This window comes from Natrix helvetica (genome assembly GCF_964273705.1).
Source record: "Natrix helvetica genome assembly, chromosome: 1".
NCBI lineage: Eukaryota > Metazoa > Chordata > Lepidosauria > Squamata > Natricidae > Natrix > Natrix helvetica.
Genome location: NC_138548.1, coordinates 312,529,759 through 312,549,813, shown reverse-complemented (window position 1 = coordinate 312,549,813; position 20,055 = coordinate 312,529,759). Strand labels below are relative to the sequence as shown.

Genomic DNA, 20,055 nt, shown 5'->3' with positions numbered 1-20,055 from the left:
CAAGATTTAATACCAGAACCCAGGAATTCAGTATCAATTACTCTCCCTTTGTAGATCTAAAACAATATAATGCAGAAGTTTCAAACTTAGCTGTCACGAGTGCTTCATGAGAACTAGTTTGTTAGCCTGAGGGCCCCAACACTGAAGCCTTTTCATGCAATGATACAAAAGACTTTAGTGAGTTAAAAAATGAGGAAAATGAAGAATATACTGTTAAACATAGAGCTGTTGCAGCACAACTCTGAAATATCCAATTTTGACCACTTAGCTTGCTGAATTTTTTAATTAACCAGAATGCCAGTATTTGGTTTCATCCTAGTGTTAATAAATAATACTGTTTTCCAGAATCCTATCTACAATGATATAATCTGAGAAATTCATCCCAAAAAGATCTGCCCAAATCTTGCTTTTTTCTTTCTTTCTTGGTAAGCACAGAGATCTTGCTTGCTTTCTCCTTTCCATCTAAGAGATTTTCAGGTCAGATGTGACCTTATATGTTTGGCTGTTTTCTCGTTCCCTCTTTTAAGCAACCTCAACTTCCTAGTCCATCATTTTCACTTGCCAAGACTAACTGCATCGAGAGTTTTATACTAGCTCTGAATCACTGCTTATCATTGAGCGGTGGTGTAAGAGGCCTCAGGCTCTGACTGTTGCAGATAGCCAACTGGTTGGACTAAGGTTAGTTGTAAGGCTGCTGCTGCTGCTGGACCACCCCTCTTTCCGGAGTAGTATGTGGTGAAGGCTGGTGAATCCAGAATCCTAAGAATCCAGAATCCTAAGAATTGTAAAAGAATGGCTAACAGTTCAATTGTGGTGTAGATTCTGTATTATCTGAATATGCTGAACTTATTTAGAAGATCCATTTGTTAATGCTGGCATCCCCTCAAAACCTTTCCATAGACATGTTCAGGATATATAGAACTTCATTCAATATTTTATCCTGAAATTATCTTGCTTTTGAACCAATAGTGAAGTTGTGTGGTCTTTTAATGTAAGGTCTTGGAATCACAATATTTTTCTTAGTTTACTTAGGATTCATTGATTAGATATATTCAGTTCTATTTATCTGGGTGCATTTATTAGAAAACTTTATTTAGGTGTTAATCAAAGGTATTTAAGCTTGTACCTGAGAATTAAAAATACAATATGCCTTTTTTCAAGGACGATTTGAATGCTCTGGATGATGGACTTGGATATTTATTATATGAAAATATAGTCAATGTATCTTTTTAATTTGACCAACATATTTGTAAGAGGTATTTCATTTTAGAGTCTCAGGTTGTTTTGATAGTTGCATGGGTAAGATATGTGTTGCTACTGGATTTTGGCCGGGGATATGTACATACCTTTCAATAGCTTTTTAACTGTGAATTCTATTCACAATATTATTTCATTGACCTGGTTCACATATAACATTCAACTATTTCTTACTAAAAAAAAAGGTAAATAAAGTGTATAACCTTATATTTCTTGCCATCAAATTGCATATTTCATATTGTTGTGCTCGCAATATTCAAGTCTATTAAGATTCTTTTCAACCATGAGATTCTGTTTCCTGTGATATTAATAGTGTCCTCTCCCCTGTCTCTCAGCTTTATGACATCTGCAAATTTGATGGCCATCTCTTCTATCCTCTTGTTTATGAAAATGTTGAACATCAGGATCAAGGACAGAACCCTGGGTGCACTATTGCTTACTTTCCTATTAGACTAATGTTTGTAGTAGCTAGCAGTTCCTCTGTTTTCAGCTGTCTCATTTAATAGCATTTGTTTCAACTCTGATAGTCATCCTGTGGGATTTCATAATTAATTTATCAAATTCAGCTACCATATATGAGTGAAGCTACACAATTTAACTGAACAGCTTTAAAATATTCTGTTGTGTAAAATGAAAATATGAATTTAAAATCATTACAATAGATACATCTAAGAGAGTAAGCTCAGGAAGAGATCTAGAATCCGCTTAGAAGCTATGTTTCTCCTAGTAGGTGGAGACATGGAGCCATGGATATGACTCCATCAGGATCCAATCCGACTGGGACTACAAGCATTAAAGACACGCCCATGAGGCTCCTCCTACCCAGACCTCAGTTGATCCTTCGATTAGCTGTGTCTGTGTATTTCTCCTTGCTAAATAATTCGATTTTAAACTAAATTCTGGCTAGAACTTTCCAAATTTCCTCTAATTGGTTCAATTTCAAATTTAATTCAATTGGATATGGGTTGGTTTTTTTTTTTGCTTTGGAGGCTTTGTAGCCTTCCAAGAGGCTCATGCCCCATTAGTGGCTAGCCTACGAGGTTTTACCTCAGGCTCTCATTATCTGGTTGATTGCTGCAGCTGCGCCGCCCGAAGAGCTGATCGCTGCAGCCGCGCCGCCAGAAGAACTTGCGATCATCGCGATCTCTCCGACTAAGGAAGCTTCGAATTGCTACAGCTGCCCAAAAGCCGCTTGAGCGCAGGGCGTTTTCGCATGCCACCGCTCTTCCTTGCCGCCTCTGCAGTGTTCCACCTTTCAGCCTCAGACATTGCTTTCTGCTGGCACCGGGGCCATTGTCGAGTGGCAAATTCTGCTGAGCGCTTAGCCTCCTTGTCGGTTCACTCCCGCAGCCTTTCCTCAGGCCTGCTCTGGTGGCCATTTTGTGTACTACCAACCGTGAGTAATGTCAGCCAATGTCAGCTTCTACCCCTCAAGGGGATATTCCATCTCCTCCAGTCACCATTCTTCCTTCTCTGCCCTCTGAACCACGGAGTAAAAAGAGAATCTCCGTTTCTCAGCCACCATCAGCCACACCGGCTAAGGTCTCTAAGACTGTTGAATCTCAGGAGGCCTCAATCGTTACCACCCCTGGCTCATACCGTGACAAGGCTTCAGATTCTGCCCCACGAAAGGCCACCTCTAAGACTAAGCATTGCACTGCTCCTCTCTCTGCCCCAGTAGTTTCTCCTCAAATATTAGTCAGTCCTCCTGAGGATCTCTCTACTGACACGCATGGGGATATTTCCACCCCTGCTTCTCCCTTGGGAGGATGGGATTGGGTTTCAGGAGGAGTATGATTCCGAAGGGGATGGCAGTGTCACTCCAGACCCAGAGCTATTACTGTCAATCCTAATGATATTGCTGACATCATAGCAGCGGCTATAGAATGGGGGATTGCAGCAGGACTTCAGCACCGGGGCCCGACTGCTACCACTGCTCAGTGTTCCACTTCTAATAAGTCAAACAAGGGACACTCTTCCCGTTCTCAGAGGTCTACTCCCGGGAGCACTTCTCAGCCCTCTGCTGTAGAATCTGAGGAACAGGTAACCCGGGATTCCAATCTTTCAGATGATGAAGACTTGACACCCGCCCCTTCGGCCTTAGTGGGTCTATTCAAGCCTGCCTTGTTTCTCTCTCTCTTATTCAAGGCCAAAAAAGTCTCTGGCATCCCAGCCTCAAAACCATCCTCAATTACAGAGGTTGACAAGTCTGACACCACAGACCCACTCTTTTTGTGTCTACTTGTTGAAAAGGATGTGGTTCCTTCCCCAAAGCTGTTCTTGGAAGTAATTCAAAATCAGTGGGCTTCTCCCTTCTACTCTGGACAAACAATTGTACAATGTCAGCCCAGAGCTTTCTAAGCTCTTGGAAGTCCCTTCCATCGACTTACCTGTGATTTCTCTTTCATCACACAATGCAGCTTCTAATGCTCCAGAGGATGCTCTCCGTCTTGAGGACAAACGCTTTGAACAGTCATTAGTTAAGAGTCATCAGTCCTCTGCATGGGCAGTCTGGGCCGCCTCTTCTGCCTCTTTTTTCAACAGGGCGGCCCTCCGTTGGCTGAAGCAGATGCAGGACATAATTCCTCCTCCTGATTCCCATTCTCATCAGGACATCAACAAGCTCAAAGCGGCAATGGAATACGCTGCCGATGCCTCTCTGGATGCAGCTCGTTTCTCCTCCAAGTCGATGGCTTCATCAGTCACCACAAGATGTCTTCTATGGTTGAAGCAATGGCAAGAGGAGGCCAGAGCAAAGTGGTGTTTGGCTTCTTCTCCTTTTTCTCCTGGTCTGCTCTTCGGCCCACCTTTGGAACCTCTTTTAGTAGAGTCCAAGGACAAGCGAAAGGTGCTTCCTTCTGCCAGCCGCAAAACAGATTCTATACCCTCTTTTTTTCCGTAGGTCATCCTTTCGAGGGACGGACGGGGATTTGCCTACCCTCTTCCTCAACACCAGGCTACCCCGAGACAGGGCCCTCCATCTCAGGACAGATCCAACAGAAATTCCCAGTGTTTGTTCTACAGGAAGCCCTTCAAGGGCAACTCCAACTGTTCCTTCCGAAAGCAGAAGTAATTCTATCAAGGACCTCCCAATTGGGGGCCATCTTACAGCTTTCGCCGATCGTTGGGACAACATCACCAACGATGCCTGGATCAGGTGTACCATCCGATTTGGCCTTGCCCTGGAGTTTCTCTCTAGTCCCCCACAGACTTTCGTACTACGTTCGGTTTCTAGGGCCATTACCAAAAGACATCTGGTTGAACTCGCAATTGGCCATCTCCAAATTCAAGCCCTTGAGGAGGTGCCTCCTGACCATGGGCAGGGGTTTATTCCCGTCTCTTTATAGTGCCTAAGTCTTTGGGGGGTTGGAGGGCAATCCTCGACCTCAAATTTCTAATCAAATGTATAGTTTACAGGTGGTTTAAAATGCACTCTGTGCTGTCCATCTTGGAGAGCATTCGACCTAATGACCTCCTCTCCTTGGTGAATCTCACAAAGGCATACCTCCATATCCCCATTCTTCCAGATCACAGGAAATTCCTCCGTTTCTCCTATGCGGGGAATCATTTTCAATACCCTGCCCTTCCATTTGGTTTGTCCTCTGCCCCGAGGGTCTTCACCAAAATCATTGTTGCGCTGGCTGCCCATCTTAGAACTATGCCGGTCAGAATTCTCTGTTACCTTGATGATGTTTTGTTGCTGTCCAGGTCCCCGCACCAAGCACTCAGAGACATCCAGATCACTCTTCAGACCCTGGAAGAACACGGATTCCTGGTCAATTTGAAAAAAAGTCATCTGCAGCTCACGACTCGCCTCACGCATCTAGGGGCAGTGATAGACACTTCCCGGGAACAGGTCTTCTTATCACCAGAATGGCAGGTGAGCATTTGCAATATAGTCTCATCCATCAAAGGCCTTCCAAAGATTCCTCTCATCCACCTGTCACAACTTCTGGGAAAAATGGTGTCCACCTTCAACATCGTTCTGTGGGCCAGGTTACACAGTTGCCAGCTCCAATGGTTTCTGCTACCATATCAGAAGGCAGACTGCAGTTGCTCGTTGTACAAGGTTCGTCTCATCTCAGAGGTAAGCCGGTCCCTCCGTTGGTGGCTCTCCCCTGCCTTGGAACAGGGCTCTCTATTTCGCGACCCCCCATGCATCACTCTGACCATGGATGCGAGTCTGCAGGGCTGGGGGGCTCACATTCTGTCGCACACAGCCCAAGGCCTTTGGTCACGCTCTGACCAGAGGAACAGTATCAACTGGTTGGAGCTAAAAGCTGTTTTTATGGCTCTTCTTCAATTCGAACATCCCATGGCCAATGCGCACGTGCTCGTCCTTATGGACAATAATACCACCACCAAAGCGCACATAAACCGGAAGGGGGGACGAGATCCCGATGTCTAATGACTTTGTCTTTCCAACTGGGGTCCTGGGCGGAGACCCACTTATTGTCTATCCAGGCTGAACACATCTCGGGGGTCCAGAACACTCAGGCAGATGACCTCAGCCGCATGCACATCGACCCAGCAGAGTGGAGCCTGCATCAGCAAATTTTTCAACAACTACGGTCAGGTATGGCTTTCCAGTTCTTGACCTCTTTGCTTCCCAGAGCAACAATCAACAAGGTATTTTGTGCACTATGCAACACCAGGGGCGAAGGGCGTCGATGCTCTGAGGTACGAGTGGCCTCCGGGCCTTCTGTATGCCTTTCCCCTGACACCTCTCGTACAGTGGGTGATATGGAAAATGCTGATGGAGGAGGTGGAACTGATCCTGATGGCTCCTCGCTGGCCCCGCAGACCTTGGTTTGCCGACCTGCTGAACCTTTCGGTAGCTCCTCCATGGCAACTTCCCCAGTTTCTCTCTCTGCTCCTTCAAGGGTTGCTCCAACATCCCGACCTTCCTTAGTTACAAAAAACCGCTTGGAGATTGAGCGGGAGGCTATAAGGACTGCCAATCTATTCACTGAAGTTATTCACACAATTCAAGCCTCCAGGCGCTCTTCTACTAACCGCATTTATGATGCCACTTGGACACAGTTTTCTGCCTGGTGCCATAGGAAAGACATTGGTCCTTTATAGGCCTTTATCCCTAATATTCTCCAGTTTCTGCAACAAGGGCTAGATCTAGGAGTCTCGCCAAACACCCTCCGTCGCCAGGTTTTGGCCCTGTCCTCTGTCCTGTCACTAGGTTCCATTCAGCCCATCTCTCATGACCCGCTTATCCATCGCTTTTTGAGAGATGCCACAAACATCAAGCCACCCACAATACATAGGTTCCCAACTTGGGATGTCTCCAAAGTCCTGGACTCTCTAACTCAGACTCCTTTTGAGCCTTTACATTCTGCATCCTTATATGACTTAACCTTAAAAGTGGTTTTTCTTGTAACCATAACCTCGGCAAGGCATATTTCCAAGTTGGCAGCATTGTCAATCAGACAAGATTTATGCATTTTTCATCCAGATAAGGTCATTCTTCACCTTGATCCAGCTTTTGTACCTAAGGTAAATTCTGTATTCCACAGAACCCAGGAACTGATGCTTCCCGACTTTTGCCCTCAACCATCCCACCGACTGGAACATAAGTGGCATTACCTTGATGTGCGATGTGCTCTGCGCATTTATATTAAACGAACTGCTGTTTTCAGACGCTCTGAGGCTCTGTTCGTGAAACTCCAGCCAGGAGGTAAGAAAGGCTCCAAGGCCTCCTCTTCTGACATTGGTCTTTGGGTATGAGCTGCTATTTCTAGAGCCTACTCCGCTCTCTCCCTGCCTGTTCCACCCAATATCACGGTGCACTCCACCCGCAGCGCGGCCACCTCTACTGGCTGGTCATCTCAAGCTTCATTAGAAGAAATCTGCCAGGTGGCCACGTGGACTACTATATCTCCGTTCATCCTGTTAGGTAAGCTCCCTGTTAGGAGAGCAAGTGTGCAGAGAAGCGTAATGAGAGTGGTGTGGAAGAACACGCACAAACCAGCATACAGAGACACTGAATAGTAAAAGTAATAGTATTTTACTTATGTGGAAAATAGAGGTATTCAGAGTTCAATTTACACATGGTTCAGTAAGTCAGTTCTCAATGTTCTCAATTAAGGAGTGATCCATCGAACACAGTCCAGTATCATATAATCAGTTCAGCACACAAAGTCGCTAACAGTAGCAAAACTCACAATAACTTACAATACATCTACAAGCAGTATCCACCGATCAGCATCTAACAAACAGAGAGCTAACAGTCATTCTGGCTCCATCTTATGGTAACAGCAACCAATCCCATCACAGCAGTACTTAAAGAAACAATACTCCTCTCATGGCTTATATATTGCTGACCCAACCATTAGCTTACATTTCTAACACATCCGCCACTACAGGCTCGACAGATATGCCTCAGCTGACGCTTCATTCGGCCGACGTGTGTTGCAGCGAGTGGTCTCTACTTAGGCTTCTTAAATTCTATTCAGGTCCCTCCTGATGGGACAGATTGGGCTTTGAAATGTCCCATGCTTGGATGATGTCTCCACCTACTAGGAGAATGGGCGTTGGTTACTTACCTGATACGCCCTTTCTCGGGACGGTGGAGACATCATCCAGACCCATCCTTTCTTTATGCCTTAATCCTTGATTTTTCTGTTTCATACATTTAGGAGAGATAATATCTATCATCTGAGACTATTTACAAGTCACGCCTTCGTCTAAGCTGGGTAGGAGGAGCCTCATGGGTGTGTCTTTAATGCTTGTTGACCCAGTCGGATTGGATCCTGACAGAGTCATACCCATGCCTGGATGATGTCTCCACTGTCCCGAGAAAGTAAGCTGGTAAGTAACCAACACCCAAATTCAACCAGAAAAAAAACGTTCTGTCACCCTGATTTATAGCTCTGAGGTGGTTGTGAGAAATCGGTGATCTCTGGTTTAGTCTGGTACCCTAACTATAGGTAAAGGTTCTCCTCGCACATATGTGCTAATCGTTCCCAAATCTAGGGGGCAGTGCTCATCTCTTTTTCAAAGCCGAAGAGCCAGTGCTATCCGAAGACGTTTCCGTGCTCATGTGGCTGGCATGATTAAACACCAAAGGCACATGGAATGCAGTTACCTTCCCACTAAAGGTGGTTCCTATTTTTCTACTTGCATTTTTAGATGCTTTTGAACTGCTAGGTTGCCAGAAACTGGTACAAGTACCTGGAGCTCACTCCATTACGCGGCGCTAGGGATTCTAACTGCCGAACTGCCAACCTTTCTGATTGACAAGCTCAGCGTCTTAGCCACTGAGCCTCTATAACTATAATGTCCCTCTATATCTAACCACTATACCATACTATAAATAAATTGGCAGATGGAGACCATAATGAAGTTTAAAGAATGTAGTATCTCTATGATACTTAAAATGAGACAATAGGGATTTATAGTTGGAAATCAATCAGAAGTCATGGTATCTTAGTTTCATTCTTGTTTATTAAAAATTATCCCCCTTTTATTCAAAACAAGATTCAGTGAGTTAGGATTTACTGCAATTACACATTGCTTAAATACACTGCAGATAAACTATGTGTAATAAATACATAAAATATGTTCCAACCATTTTTATAAATATCCTGAGTAATCTGTGTTGGATTTTCAGAGGAAGCAAATGAGAAATTAAAGAGTATTTGATTCCCTGTTGCTTATCCAGGACTTTTGTCCTTTAGGGTTTAGTGACACCTTCCAGATGGAACAGCATATCTCAAAATACTTATGGGATGTTGGAATCACATTGGGAATTCCTGTTTCTTTTTAAAATATTGTCTGTCTAAAGCTTGGGTATCCGGTTCTGACACATGATTTGCATTGGTTTATAGAGGCTTTTTTTTCTTTCTCTTGTATAGTTCGTGCACTTTTGGTCCTTTCTCTTTAATGTGGGATTTTGAAGGTTTGCATAGTCAGGGAAAAAAACTTCAGTGTTCACCCCGTCATTTCCTTAGAGATACCTACAAAAATCCTGAATTGCTTATAGTTTCTCCCAAGGTGTTACTATATAAGAAGTGGAGAATAATTTACATGCTTCAGAATAGGAATGTTAAAAAGCACAAAAAAATATGTTAAGAGTGGGGTCACAGAAGGAAGTTTCATACTCACTGCATGAAACAGACAATATTTCCTGAAACAGGAGATAATAATCTCAAAGAATTTAAAATAAAATATTTATTTTATGATTTCTTTTTAAAAAAAGTTTAGTGTGGAGGGGGAAAAGAGGAGAATAATCAGTCTTTTTATCCTAAGTGCAGATGAAATTGATTAAACCTTTTAAAACTCGCCTCAGTCCACCCGGTTTATTAATTGAAGAATTTCCTCTTCCCCAGAATGGGAAGTACATATTAAAACAGCTCTGCCCCCAAATAGCAGTGATACTTGATAACAGCAGATTTTTCTCTTCTGGGCTAAGAGGAAATCCTAACATGGTAAAAATCACACAAGGACACAAACAAATGTGAACACACATCTGTGGACACATGTATTTTAAATATATTTGATGAAATGTTATTTAGTTTTCTAAAACATGGTAACTCATTGTAGCCCGTGGTTGAAGATTACTTTGCGTCTATATACTAAATTTCTTTTTCTTTAATTGAGTGAAAGAGTTGGGCTGTTTCGGTGAAGTGATCCAAATAATTAAACTTAACTGGTAGCAGTAGTTTAAAGAGACAAATGAAATGCCGTATTTACTATTCTCTTATGACATGTGAAACCTCTTAATTCATTCTCATTTGGACCTTTTTCCTTTTTCCTCTTCTTGCTAAGTTTTTATTGTATTTCAAGATCAAGCCTCTACAGTTTTTGATATTGATGGACTAGTATGATGGTGTGCCAAGCTCCAGGCACCTTTTTGGTTTTATTTTTATTTTTTAGGGGGCAAAAGTTCATAAGCTTTGAACTGAGTAGCTGAAAATTCATCTTTGGTGTTCATATTCACTTATAAAAATACCCAAACACACAAGTCATGCATAGAATTTATAATTTAACTGTTTAAATTGTGTGCAGCGAACTTATTGAATTATTAAGAGTTCTTGAGTTGTGAGAAATAAAAGAAGTGTTATAGGAGACTAACTGTAAATATATAGTCCACAGTGATTGTAAAAAAGTTTCAATTATGTATTGAAATAACATAATTGTGTTATTTTTATTTGATGTTGATTAGATAGTCTTTTAAGTGAAATGATTTAAAAGTAAATTCCTATGATTGACTCCTTTTGTATACAGAAATTTAAACATAAACATTCTGCCATGGTTAATATTGCCCTATTTTAATCCTTCAGAGCAAAACAAGCTAATATGCCTCATAAGCAAATTATTTGATAATTATGTACCACTTTTCTTGAGAAACATAGGTACTGAGAAATCCGTCATCTTGTTTGGAGTTTCTTAGAAGCTTTTATTTTTTTTGAAACTCTTTGAGCATGCGTCAGGAACCTATGGGTCAATGATGAAATATGCATATTTCTACATTTACCTCTGAGAAAGCAGAGTTTTTCTATCTCTCATCAGATGATTTTTCATCTTCAGTGGGTTATGGAGAGGGTATATTTCTGTGTACTGAGAAAGAAAGTGGATTTCTTTTTTTGAACCAGGTACAGAGTGAGAGCTTCCTGAATTAGTCTTGAAGAAAAGACTATTCTTGGTGCACAAGGACATGTGGTGCACTGGGAGAGGGGTTTGACAGAGGAAATAGGCTTCCTTTGGCATTGTCAGGCCTGATTCAGCTTTTTATCAAGCTTTGTCTTGAAGTCTCCATATAATGTAAGGCAGTTAGACTATGCACACCTTGCTAAGAATAAGTCTTTCTATCACATTCCTTCCAAGGAATAAATCCCAGAGAATAATTAGCTTCTGAGTTAATCTTATATTCTTGAGCTGTACGTTTTGTTAAAATGACCCTGCATTTGGGCAGTTTTGAGCTTCAGGACTATAGTCTAGAGAACAGATTTTCTGGTGTTTCCCCAACCACTGGCATCTTCAACCACAGATTCCAGAGAAATATCAAGAACTCTGTTCTGTAGATTACGGTCCTAAATCCTGAAGCCCAACACTGTCCAAGAAATACTAACCGTGGAAGTTAACATTAGTAAACCTACTATTTATTTATAAAGATATACATTTATATCTTCAGTTGCTTTTTTGGAAAATACTATTGCTTACTGTATTTTCTATATGCAGTATGATGCAGCATTTTGGGGACACTTTTAATATTTCAAAGTGGCATTTTTATTTCCAATTCTGAGGCCATTGTTATAAAAACACTAAGACTATTTCTTCCAATCACACAGAAACTATGATTCATTGTACATTACATTTTAGAAGCAATGGGTTGAAGGAAGAAATCTGAGATAAGAAGGCAAGGGCTAGGACTCGGATCATTACCGAGGTATAGAATCTGGTGCTAGAAGAGTGAAGGTGAAAGCATAGAGTTGATTCATTTAATACATTAAAAGCATTTAATCTAATGCATTAACAAGACTGATCTGAAGATTTTTGTAAAACAATTGCTAGAAGAGAAGCCTAGTTTCTAATTCCAAATGAGGAAACACATTTATATAACCTTTCAATAGAATAGATTGCAGAGGACAAGGAATGGGAAAAACTGCCAGTATGAGATGGCACAGCAGAATTTATGGCAAAACAATGTTTGCCATAACTAAAACTGTTATTTCAACGTTTGAGCAATTAGCACCTCTAAAAATAATTTAGATCTGTTGAAAAATGATTTGGAAGTCTCTGCACAAAAGCACACAGAGAGTTTCCCTGCCTTTATTGAAGCTCATGCTCAAATAGACAATCTAGTGAAGCGACATCCCTTAAGGCAACAGAACAGTAAATTGTAAGCCAATAAAGGTCTAATTATTGATGGAAGTGTGTAAGTACTCAAAGAAGTTACCTCATCAAAGCTGACCTGTTCCTTGCAATTAAATCAAGTTTTTCTTCATTTATCTTTGCCTGGCCTCAATTCCAGTCACTGGATCTATAGAAGAGCAATTGTAACTTCTTTGGGGCAGTTTTCCCATTGCTGCCACTGGCAAATAGATTTGTGCATGGTTGAGTGACTCTCAAGCATGCCTGGCATTTAATGAATTTTACTGCCTTTTAAGCAATCTATATACCACACGTGTTGCATAAAATGAAATCCTTTTCATTTTAAAAGGATTTGAAATCCCAATCAGTTTTCCATTATGGAAGGGTAACTCCTTTGCTCAGCTCTGCTGTCTTTGATACCCACAGAATGCCAAATGTTAACCCTGATATTAATAATAGTATCTTCACTCCTTGTTTGTTCTTAACTAAGCCAGAACATAGAAGAATGACAATTAAACAAATGAGGCTAAGTTTGTTATGCATGTGTCTGCCCTTATCAGTGCCTTTGGAGTCCTCAACTTGTTCAGCTCCTTCAACCAATTCTCTTTACCTGTCTATCTAGTGTTAACAGGAATCCTTTTTTAAACTATCCTTGGCTTGATAGCAAACCCCATGCAGCCAAGAAACAACTGCTTTCTTGCTTTAAGAAATATAAAAAAGATCCTTGTTCTTATTCAGCCCAGGATCTCCTGCCCTTCAAGACAAAATATAAACAGGTATTACAGGCTAAGAAGAGAGTCATGGAATCAATTAATTTTTGTTCTAAGAATTCACTTCTATTCTGGAAATGTATAACACTTCAATCTGCTTGCCTTAATTTACAAATTTCATCTTTTATTTTTGCTTTAGTTTGGCATAAGTTTCAGTTAATAGTTGGGTTAAAATGAATGTCAGAAAACATTAAAAAAATTGAAGAAAATTAAGAGTAAACAGAGTGGCTAACTCTGCTGGAGCGCCTGGGAAGTGCAGAATCCACAGGTTGATTTATAGTACGAATATCGGGAAGTGCTTATGAAATACAATGTCAGAAGTCAGAATCTTTGTGTTTGATAGCTTCTAAAGTTTGTTTTGTTGTGGACCTAGATAGGTCATTTGATTAGTGTTTTAATATGAACTAATTAATCCTTCCTGATTTAATATGCAAATTGGAATTCGATTTTGCTCTTTTCTTAAATGTTCTGAGGAAAAAAAACCATAAAAGTATGTCTTAAGAAATTTCTACACACTACTAATTGCCAAATATATAAGTTCTTTCAGCCAAATAAATCTATGGGGTGAAATATGGATTTAGTAGTTTTTATTAAAACTAATTTTGAATTTCTTCTAGTAGCATGAGAGAAGTATAGGAAGCCCATATGCTTTATATTTCATAGTCTCTGTGCTTCTTTAAAATGCCTTGGATATCTGAGATGTGCTGGCTCCTTTTCTGTGGGAGCTTGCACATCTAAGTGTGGAGGGAAAAGCACAGATTACATTTCAGACATAACAAAGAAGCATAGAGAATGAAGTGCAAGTCATTTGTGCATTCTGTTCCCCTGCTTATGTTCAAAGCCAAGTTATCCCACACCTCATTATCTTCAAGCATAATATTGTAATGATACAGCCATCCGATTTTGTGAATATGTACAGTCACAAAGTGGCTATTTACTCTCCAGCTTATGGAGATATACCAGGCCAGTGAATCTCACCTTGGAGCAGATGCAGAAACATGGGACCATGCTGAAGAAGAGAAGTTACTTTTATTCTCTGAATAATTGTTGAATGAAAATTTGTTTTTCTGTTTGGTATGTGGAAGAAATATTTCAGCCTATTAAACTTCGTGCTTTTTGATTAATATTATTTTTGATATTGTGAACTCATTTGATTTTTAATTATGAGCCTTAGCTTTTTCTGACTGCGTCTTGAAGTTTTGGGCCATTTGAAGATATTGTTATACTTCTCCTATTTTGTCTCTCAGCTTGTCAGAGAAATAGACCCAAGTGAGATGTCTTCCAAACACATTCTTCCCAGTCCTTGTGAGGTGGAGCCCATCACTTGGCAAAGGCCAACATTGAGATAGTGTAGACCATGTCTACAAATACCATTTTTTCTTGACACACCATCTCTTGAACCAGCAGTTTACTTCTGAAATCACCCATTACTTCATTAGATATTGGCCATACATCGGAATTATGCATGAAAACACCAGCTGTGGTCTTAAGTCTTTTGCCTTTCTGCCTAGACATTTGATTTTTTCCCCAGCTTCTTTTTTGTTGTACTGTTCATCCCAACATCAAAGAGGAGAAAGGTATAATAATCAGTGGCCTTGATTAGTTGGATAATAATAATGACATTTATATACCACTTCATAGTGCTTTTACAACTCTCTCTAAGCTGTTTACAGAGTCAGCGTATTGTCCCCAACAATCTGGGTCCTTATTTTACCAACCTCGGAAGGATGGAAGGCTTAATCAACCTTGAATCAGTCAGAATTGAACTCCTAGCAGTGAGCAGTGAGTTAGCCTGCAATACTGCATTCTAACCACTGCGCCACCACTGTGCCACCTGCACCAAGTCTCACTGTCATGTCTTTGATCTTTGCACTTTGGGAGATAATATACTTCCTTGATAGATTGAAGGGTTCCTGATAGCTTCCAGATAAACTCCTGGCTTTGTATCTTCTGAGGCTGCCATTCCACTGGTTCAGCTGGGGCAACTTCTTCAGAGTAATCTGTATCATGACATGACAAGACTCTTGATAGTCAAGAAAAATAACAAATGGATCATCGAACAAATCAACTCAGAGTTCTCATATGAGGCCCAATACCAAGCTGGATTTATCATAGTTTGGACACAAGCCAATAGTTTAGAGTTATTATGGTTTGGACTTTTGGTGTGCTGTGTGTTAGTTTTTGCCCAATGAACTCATAAAACTCTCATGACAGGAATTTTTGAATTTACCATCAAATTGATTTAAGATTATGGTCTATTTGGAATCTGTTCATAATTTTCCATTGTGGATAAAATAAGCTATTGTTAATTGAAGACTTCCTCATTAATTATAGCATGCTAAGGGGAGAAGGAACAATATGAGTTTGGAACAGAGTAGCATGAGTTTCTTGCATAAGTTATGAAAATATTTACATTCATGATCTGTTAAATCTGATCAGTAATTCTAATATCTCCATATGAATTAAAATGGAATAGAATAGAATTGTTTATTGGCCAAGTGTGATTGGACACACAAGGAATTTGTCTTTGGTGCATATGCTCTCAGTGTACATAAAGAAAAAAAATCAAGAATCATGGGAGGAGGAGGAGCTGACGTCGCGACAATACAACGTGCGATCTTGGAGCTCCAAGATTGCAGTTGATATCTCTGCCTCTGGATGGTGCCTCTGGATGGTCCCTTTGGACTTAAACCATCTCGTAGAGATGGTGATAGAGAAGAGCACTTCCTGCTGATCTCAGGGACACCGCAAAGTCCCTGATTGATCCAGGAAGCTCTTTTTTCCGATGACAGAGACGCAGCCATCGAAGCTGCTGAAGTTGGGACAGCTCCAGAATGGAAGGAAAGCAGAAGAGAAAGTGTGTTGAATTGGTGAGGACATTTTATTATTGGAAAAGAGACTACCCCAAAAAAATCAAAGCTAAATTCAAATTGAAGACAGAAGAGAGTAAGCGGCGAGATTAAGCCATATTAAACTTAGTGTGTTATCTTTTTTTAATTTTTTTTCTTTTTATGGAAGGAATCTTTACAAATGTTTCCTACTCTTTAAATTGGATGGGTTAGTTTTTCTTCTACTTTTTATTCTTTTTTTTAATACTTATGGATTAAAAATTTATTTTTTTTACAATGCTCGATTGGATTGTTTTTTTTAAAGAATTTTTCGCCTTAAGTTTGGAATATAAAGAGGGTTGTAACAGCAGAGGAAAAAGAAGTAACACTGCCACTTAGAGGCTGGAGGCTTGGAAACATTGTTTTTTTCTCTTCTCTGATCATTTGATTTATATTTCAAGGCTTTTCAGTTTGCTTATTGAGAGTGATAGTGGGAACAGCGGGTTGTTTATACAGGTGCTCTTCGGGAGTACTATCAGTAGCTGACTGGAGTGAAGACAAAGCCTTGACTTGAAAGATTATAATGAACTTGGTTGAAATTTAACAAAAAGCTTTGAATGCTATAGTGGCAGTATTTATAAGTTGGAAAAATGGCGCAACATGAAAAAGAAACATTAACATTGCAAATGATTATGTTTGAAATTCAAAAAATACTAGTAACAACAGAGAAAATTGAGAAGAGAATGGAGAATATAGAACACAGAACAGCAAAAATAGATGGAAAAATTGAGGATACTTATCAAATGATGAAAGTTGAAGACAGAGTTCTAAAAATTGAAGAAAAAATGAGCAAAGAGATAAGAAAATTGTTGATACTGACAGTAAATTGAGCGTGGTTGGAAATGGCAAGAGTGGAATATGGAAAGGGGAGATCAATGGACTGAAACTCTATCTCAGACCTCAAAATATAGAAGAAGAAAAGAGAGAAAATTTGATGGAAGTAAGGAGAGAAATTTTGACAGAAGCATCGGTAATAACCAAAGACAAGCTGATGGAAGGAACAGATGGAGCGTTTTGAATTTTTATAAGATATGCAATGAGCAACAAGTTGCGAAGAGAAGTCCATACAAGACTTACCAAGAAAGCAAGCAGAATATTAATACTACAAATGGCAAGAGATATAAGACTGTACTACTATTGGAAGGACACAGGTTGATGTAAAGAAAGTTTATAATAAAAATTAAGTTAAACTTAGTTAAATTTAGAGTATTATGTATAAAATGGAGTGATAATAGTTATAGTCAAATCAATGAGTAATAATGATAATAATGCATATATATATATATATATATATATATATATATATATATATATATATATATATATATATATATATATACACCAGTTTGATAATATGAAACTTTATACAAATTGTAAATGAGGACTATGAGAGGATGTTTAAAAGTCTTGCTATTAAATATAACCAATTTTTATTTAAAATATGTTATAAAGATGTAATGTAATTGGATGATTTTAGGAGGATATAATGTAATGCCATTATATAGTTTTATTTTAAATTTAGAATATTTTATATAAAAGGATGTAATAACAGTTATAGTCAAATGAATGTTTAATAATTATAATAATCATATATATATATATATCAGCAAAATTCTCCACAAGCACAATATCAGGACAGCCTTCACCACTGACCAAAAAATAGCCAACATCTTAAGAAACCCCAAAGACAAAATCCAGCTAGAAAACCAAGGAGTCTACAAAATTCCATGCAAAATCTGCCCAGCAATATACATAGGACAAACAAACAGAAGGATAAATGCACGTATCACAGAACGCAAGAACGCAGTAAGAAAAAAAGAAAAAACTTCCTCCCTTTTCCAGCACCTTAAAGCTACAGGACATGAAATCAACTTTGAAGGAGCCAGGTTAATCTCCAAAACAGAACACCTCCACAAGAGAATAATCATGGAAGCCATCGAAATAGAGAAACACCCCCACAGCATGAACAAACGTGATGATACCTCCCGCCTACCAAACATCTGGAAACCAGCCCTAGCCAACAAACGAACACCACCCACCACCCAAGCCGTTACAATACAAAACAACAATGCACACGCAGCCTGCACCAATCAGCACCAATCTACCAATCATGATACAACCACACAACCAATCATTCCACTTACTGAAACAAAGCCAGCACCCCATCCCCTCCCACCAAGACTTACAGAAAGACGGCAGCTCCGATCACATTTTAAGCCCACAGCTTGAAGATGGCAGGTAAGATCCTGCCGAAACGTTGCAAAGACAATCTCAACCTTACACGGGAAAAGACCCGAATACAACAAAACCAGCATATATATATATAATATTGGATGATACGAGAATTTGTTTAAATTGTAAGAGGGGACTACAATAATAGTAATGTATATAAATATATTTGATTTAACAATACGTAATTTATATGAATTGTAAGTGATGACTATGGAAGGGATGCACAGAAATCTTGTAACCAACCGACACACTGTCTGTAATTTGTAATGGAAAATGGTTTTATGTTTTTTGTTTGTTAGTCTGTGTTTGTTTAAAAGTAAAAAAACTATAAAAAAGAATCATAAGCTGCAACACTTAGCAATAGTCATAGATTAGTAATAAGCAATCAAACCAAACAAGAAACAAATGATATAAATTGTAAAGATACAAGCAACATGGTTATAATCCTAAATGGAAAAAGATAGGTACTAGGAAGGATGAGAATAATAATAGTAATGCAGTCTTAGTTTGATAGTGTTGTGGGAATTAGTTGTTTAGCAGAGTGATGGCATTCGAGGAAAAACTGTCCTTGTGTCTAGTTGTTCTGATGTGCAGTGCCCTATAGAGTCATTTTGAGGATAAAAGTTGAAACAATTTATGTCCAAGATGTGAGGGGTCTGTAGATATTTTTACAGCCCTCTTTTTGATTCATGCAGTATGCAGGTCCTCAATGGAAGGCAGGTTGGTAGCAATTGTTTTTTTCTGCCATTCTAATTATCCATTGAAGTCTGTGTCTGTCTTGTTTGGTTGCAGAGCCAAACCAGATAGTTATAGAGGTGCAGATGACAGACTCAATAATTCCTCTGTAGAACTGAACCAGCAGCTCTTTGGGCAGTTTTAGCTTTCCGAGTTGGTGCAAAAAAGAACATTCTTTGTTGTGCTTTTTTGATGATGTTTTTGATGTTAGGCGTCCATTTTAAGTCTTGAGATATGATAGGACCTAGAAACTTGAATGCCCTTACTGTTGATACTGTGTTGTCTAGTATTGTAAGAGGTGGTAGTATAGGAGGGTTTCTCCTAAATCTACCACCATTTCTACGGTTTTAAATGTATTTAGTTCAAGATTGTTTGGGTTATACCACAAGGCTAGTTGTTCAACCTCCCACCTGTATGAAAAATAGATTCTGATATGTAATAAGATATTTTTTTTAAAAAGCTTGCATTTCTGATGTTTCCTTTGCAGACTAGACCTTTATATCAAAATTAGAGTCTTGACTTTTAGAGTTTTAACTTCTGCTTTTTTATTTTGATTATTTTGGTCCTAATTTTGGAACTGAATGTCCAAGCACCTTGAATCATTACCTATACAGTGTTTTCCAAACTATCTTTTTCTAAATAAAAATATAACAGACATAAGAAATATTCACTACAACATTCACGATTACATGTGTTTTGATTCCTACAAATTTGTTCCTTTCTTTCAGGTGCTCAGATTATTGACTTGATGATGCTTGTGATAGATATAACAAAAGGAATGCAGACCCAGTCAGCAGAGTGCTTGGTGATTGGACAGATTGCATGCCAAAAGATGATAGTAGTTTTGAACAAAATTGACCTTCTTCCCGAGGGTAAGCGGCAAGCTGCCATTGACAAGATGGTGAAGAAAATGCATAAGACCCTGGAAAACACTAAGTAAGTAATCTGCCCAACCTGCTTACATAATAGGTGTTGCATTACTCTCATTCCCTTTTTTCTGTGCCACTTTACTGTAGGAATTTTTGATGAAATTCCTTGAACTGAGTGTACTTCCTTAGAATAAATCTTTACATTGAATATGTTAGTCAGATAGACATTTTGTTTTTGTTGAGAGCCATAGTTTCTCAAAAATAATCTGTTAGAAGTTGAATCAATTGTGTTTTGGAACATAGGTAAAAGTGAAGGGGGAGACACCTGTTGTCTTTCTGACACTCCTCTTTTGTGCTGTATCTGACATCTACTCCTCTTCCACAAAGGAATAGATAGCTTTTATCAGGTAGAGTAGAGGAATAAGTCTTGATGAAAGAAAATCAGCATGGATTCTGCAAAAGTTAACTCTCCTCACA

General features: G+C 39.3%; 1 protein-coding gene across 3 annotated transcripts in view; it reads left to right on the top strand.

The window, feature by feature from the left end:
- The window catches only part of EEFSEC (eukaryotic elongation factor, selenocysteine-tRNA specific), a 179,062-nt gene that overhangs the window by 36,964 nt on the left and 122,043 nt on the right, over window positions 1-20,055 (top strand). For 2 of the 3 annotated variants that reach the window (XM_081939505.1, XM_081939506.1), the window contains exon 2: window positions 19,438-19,645. In XM_081939505.1, the coding sequence (XP_081795631.1) occupies window positions 19,438-19,645 (208 nt within the window). Of the gene's footprint in view, window positions 1-7,961; window positions 8,080-19,437; window positions 19,646-20,055 lie in introns of those variants that run through there. The other variant, XM_081939507.1, reaches the window with a different exon arrangement.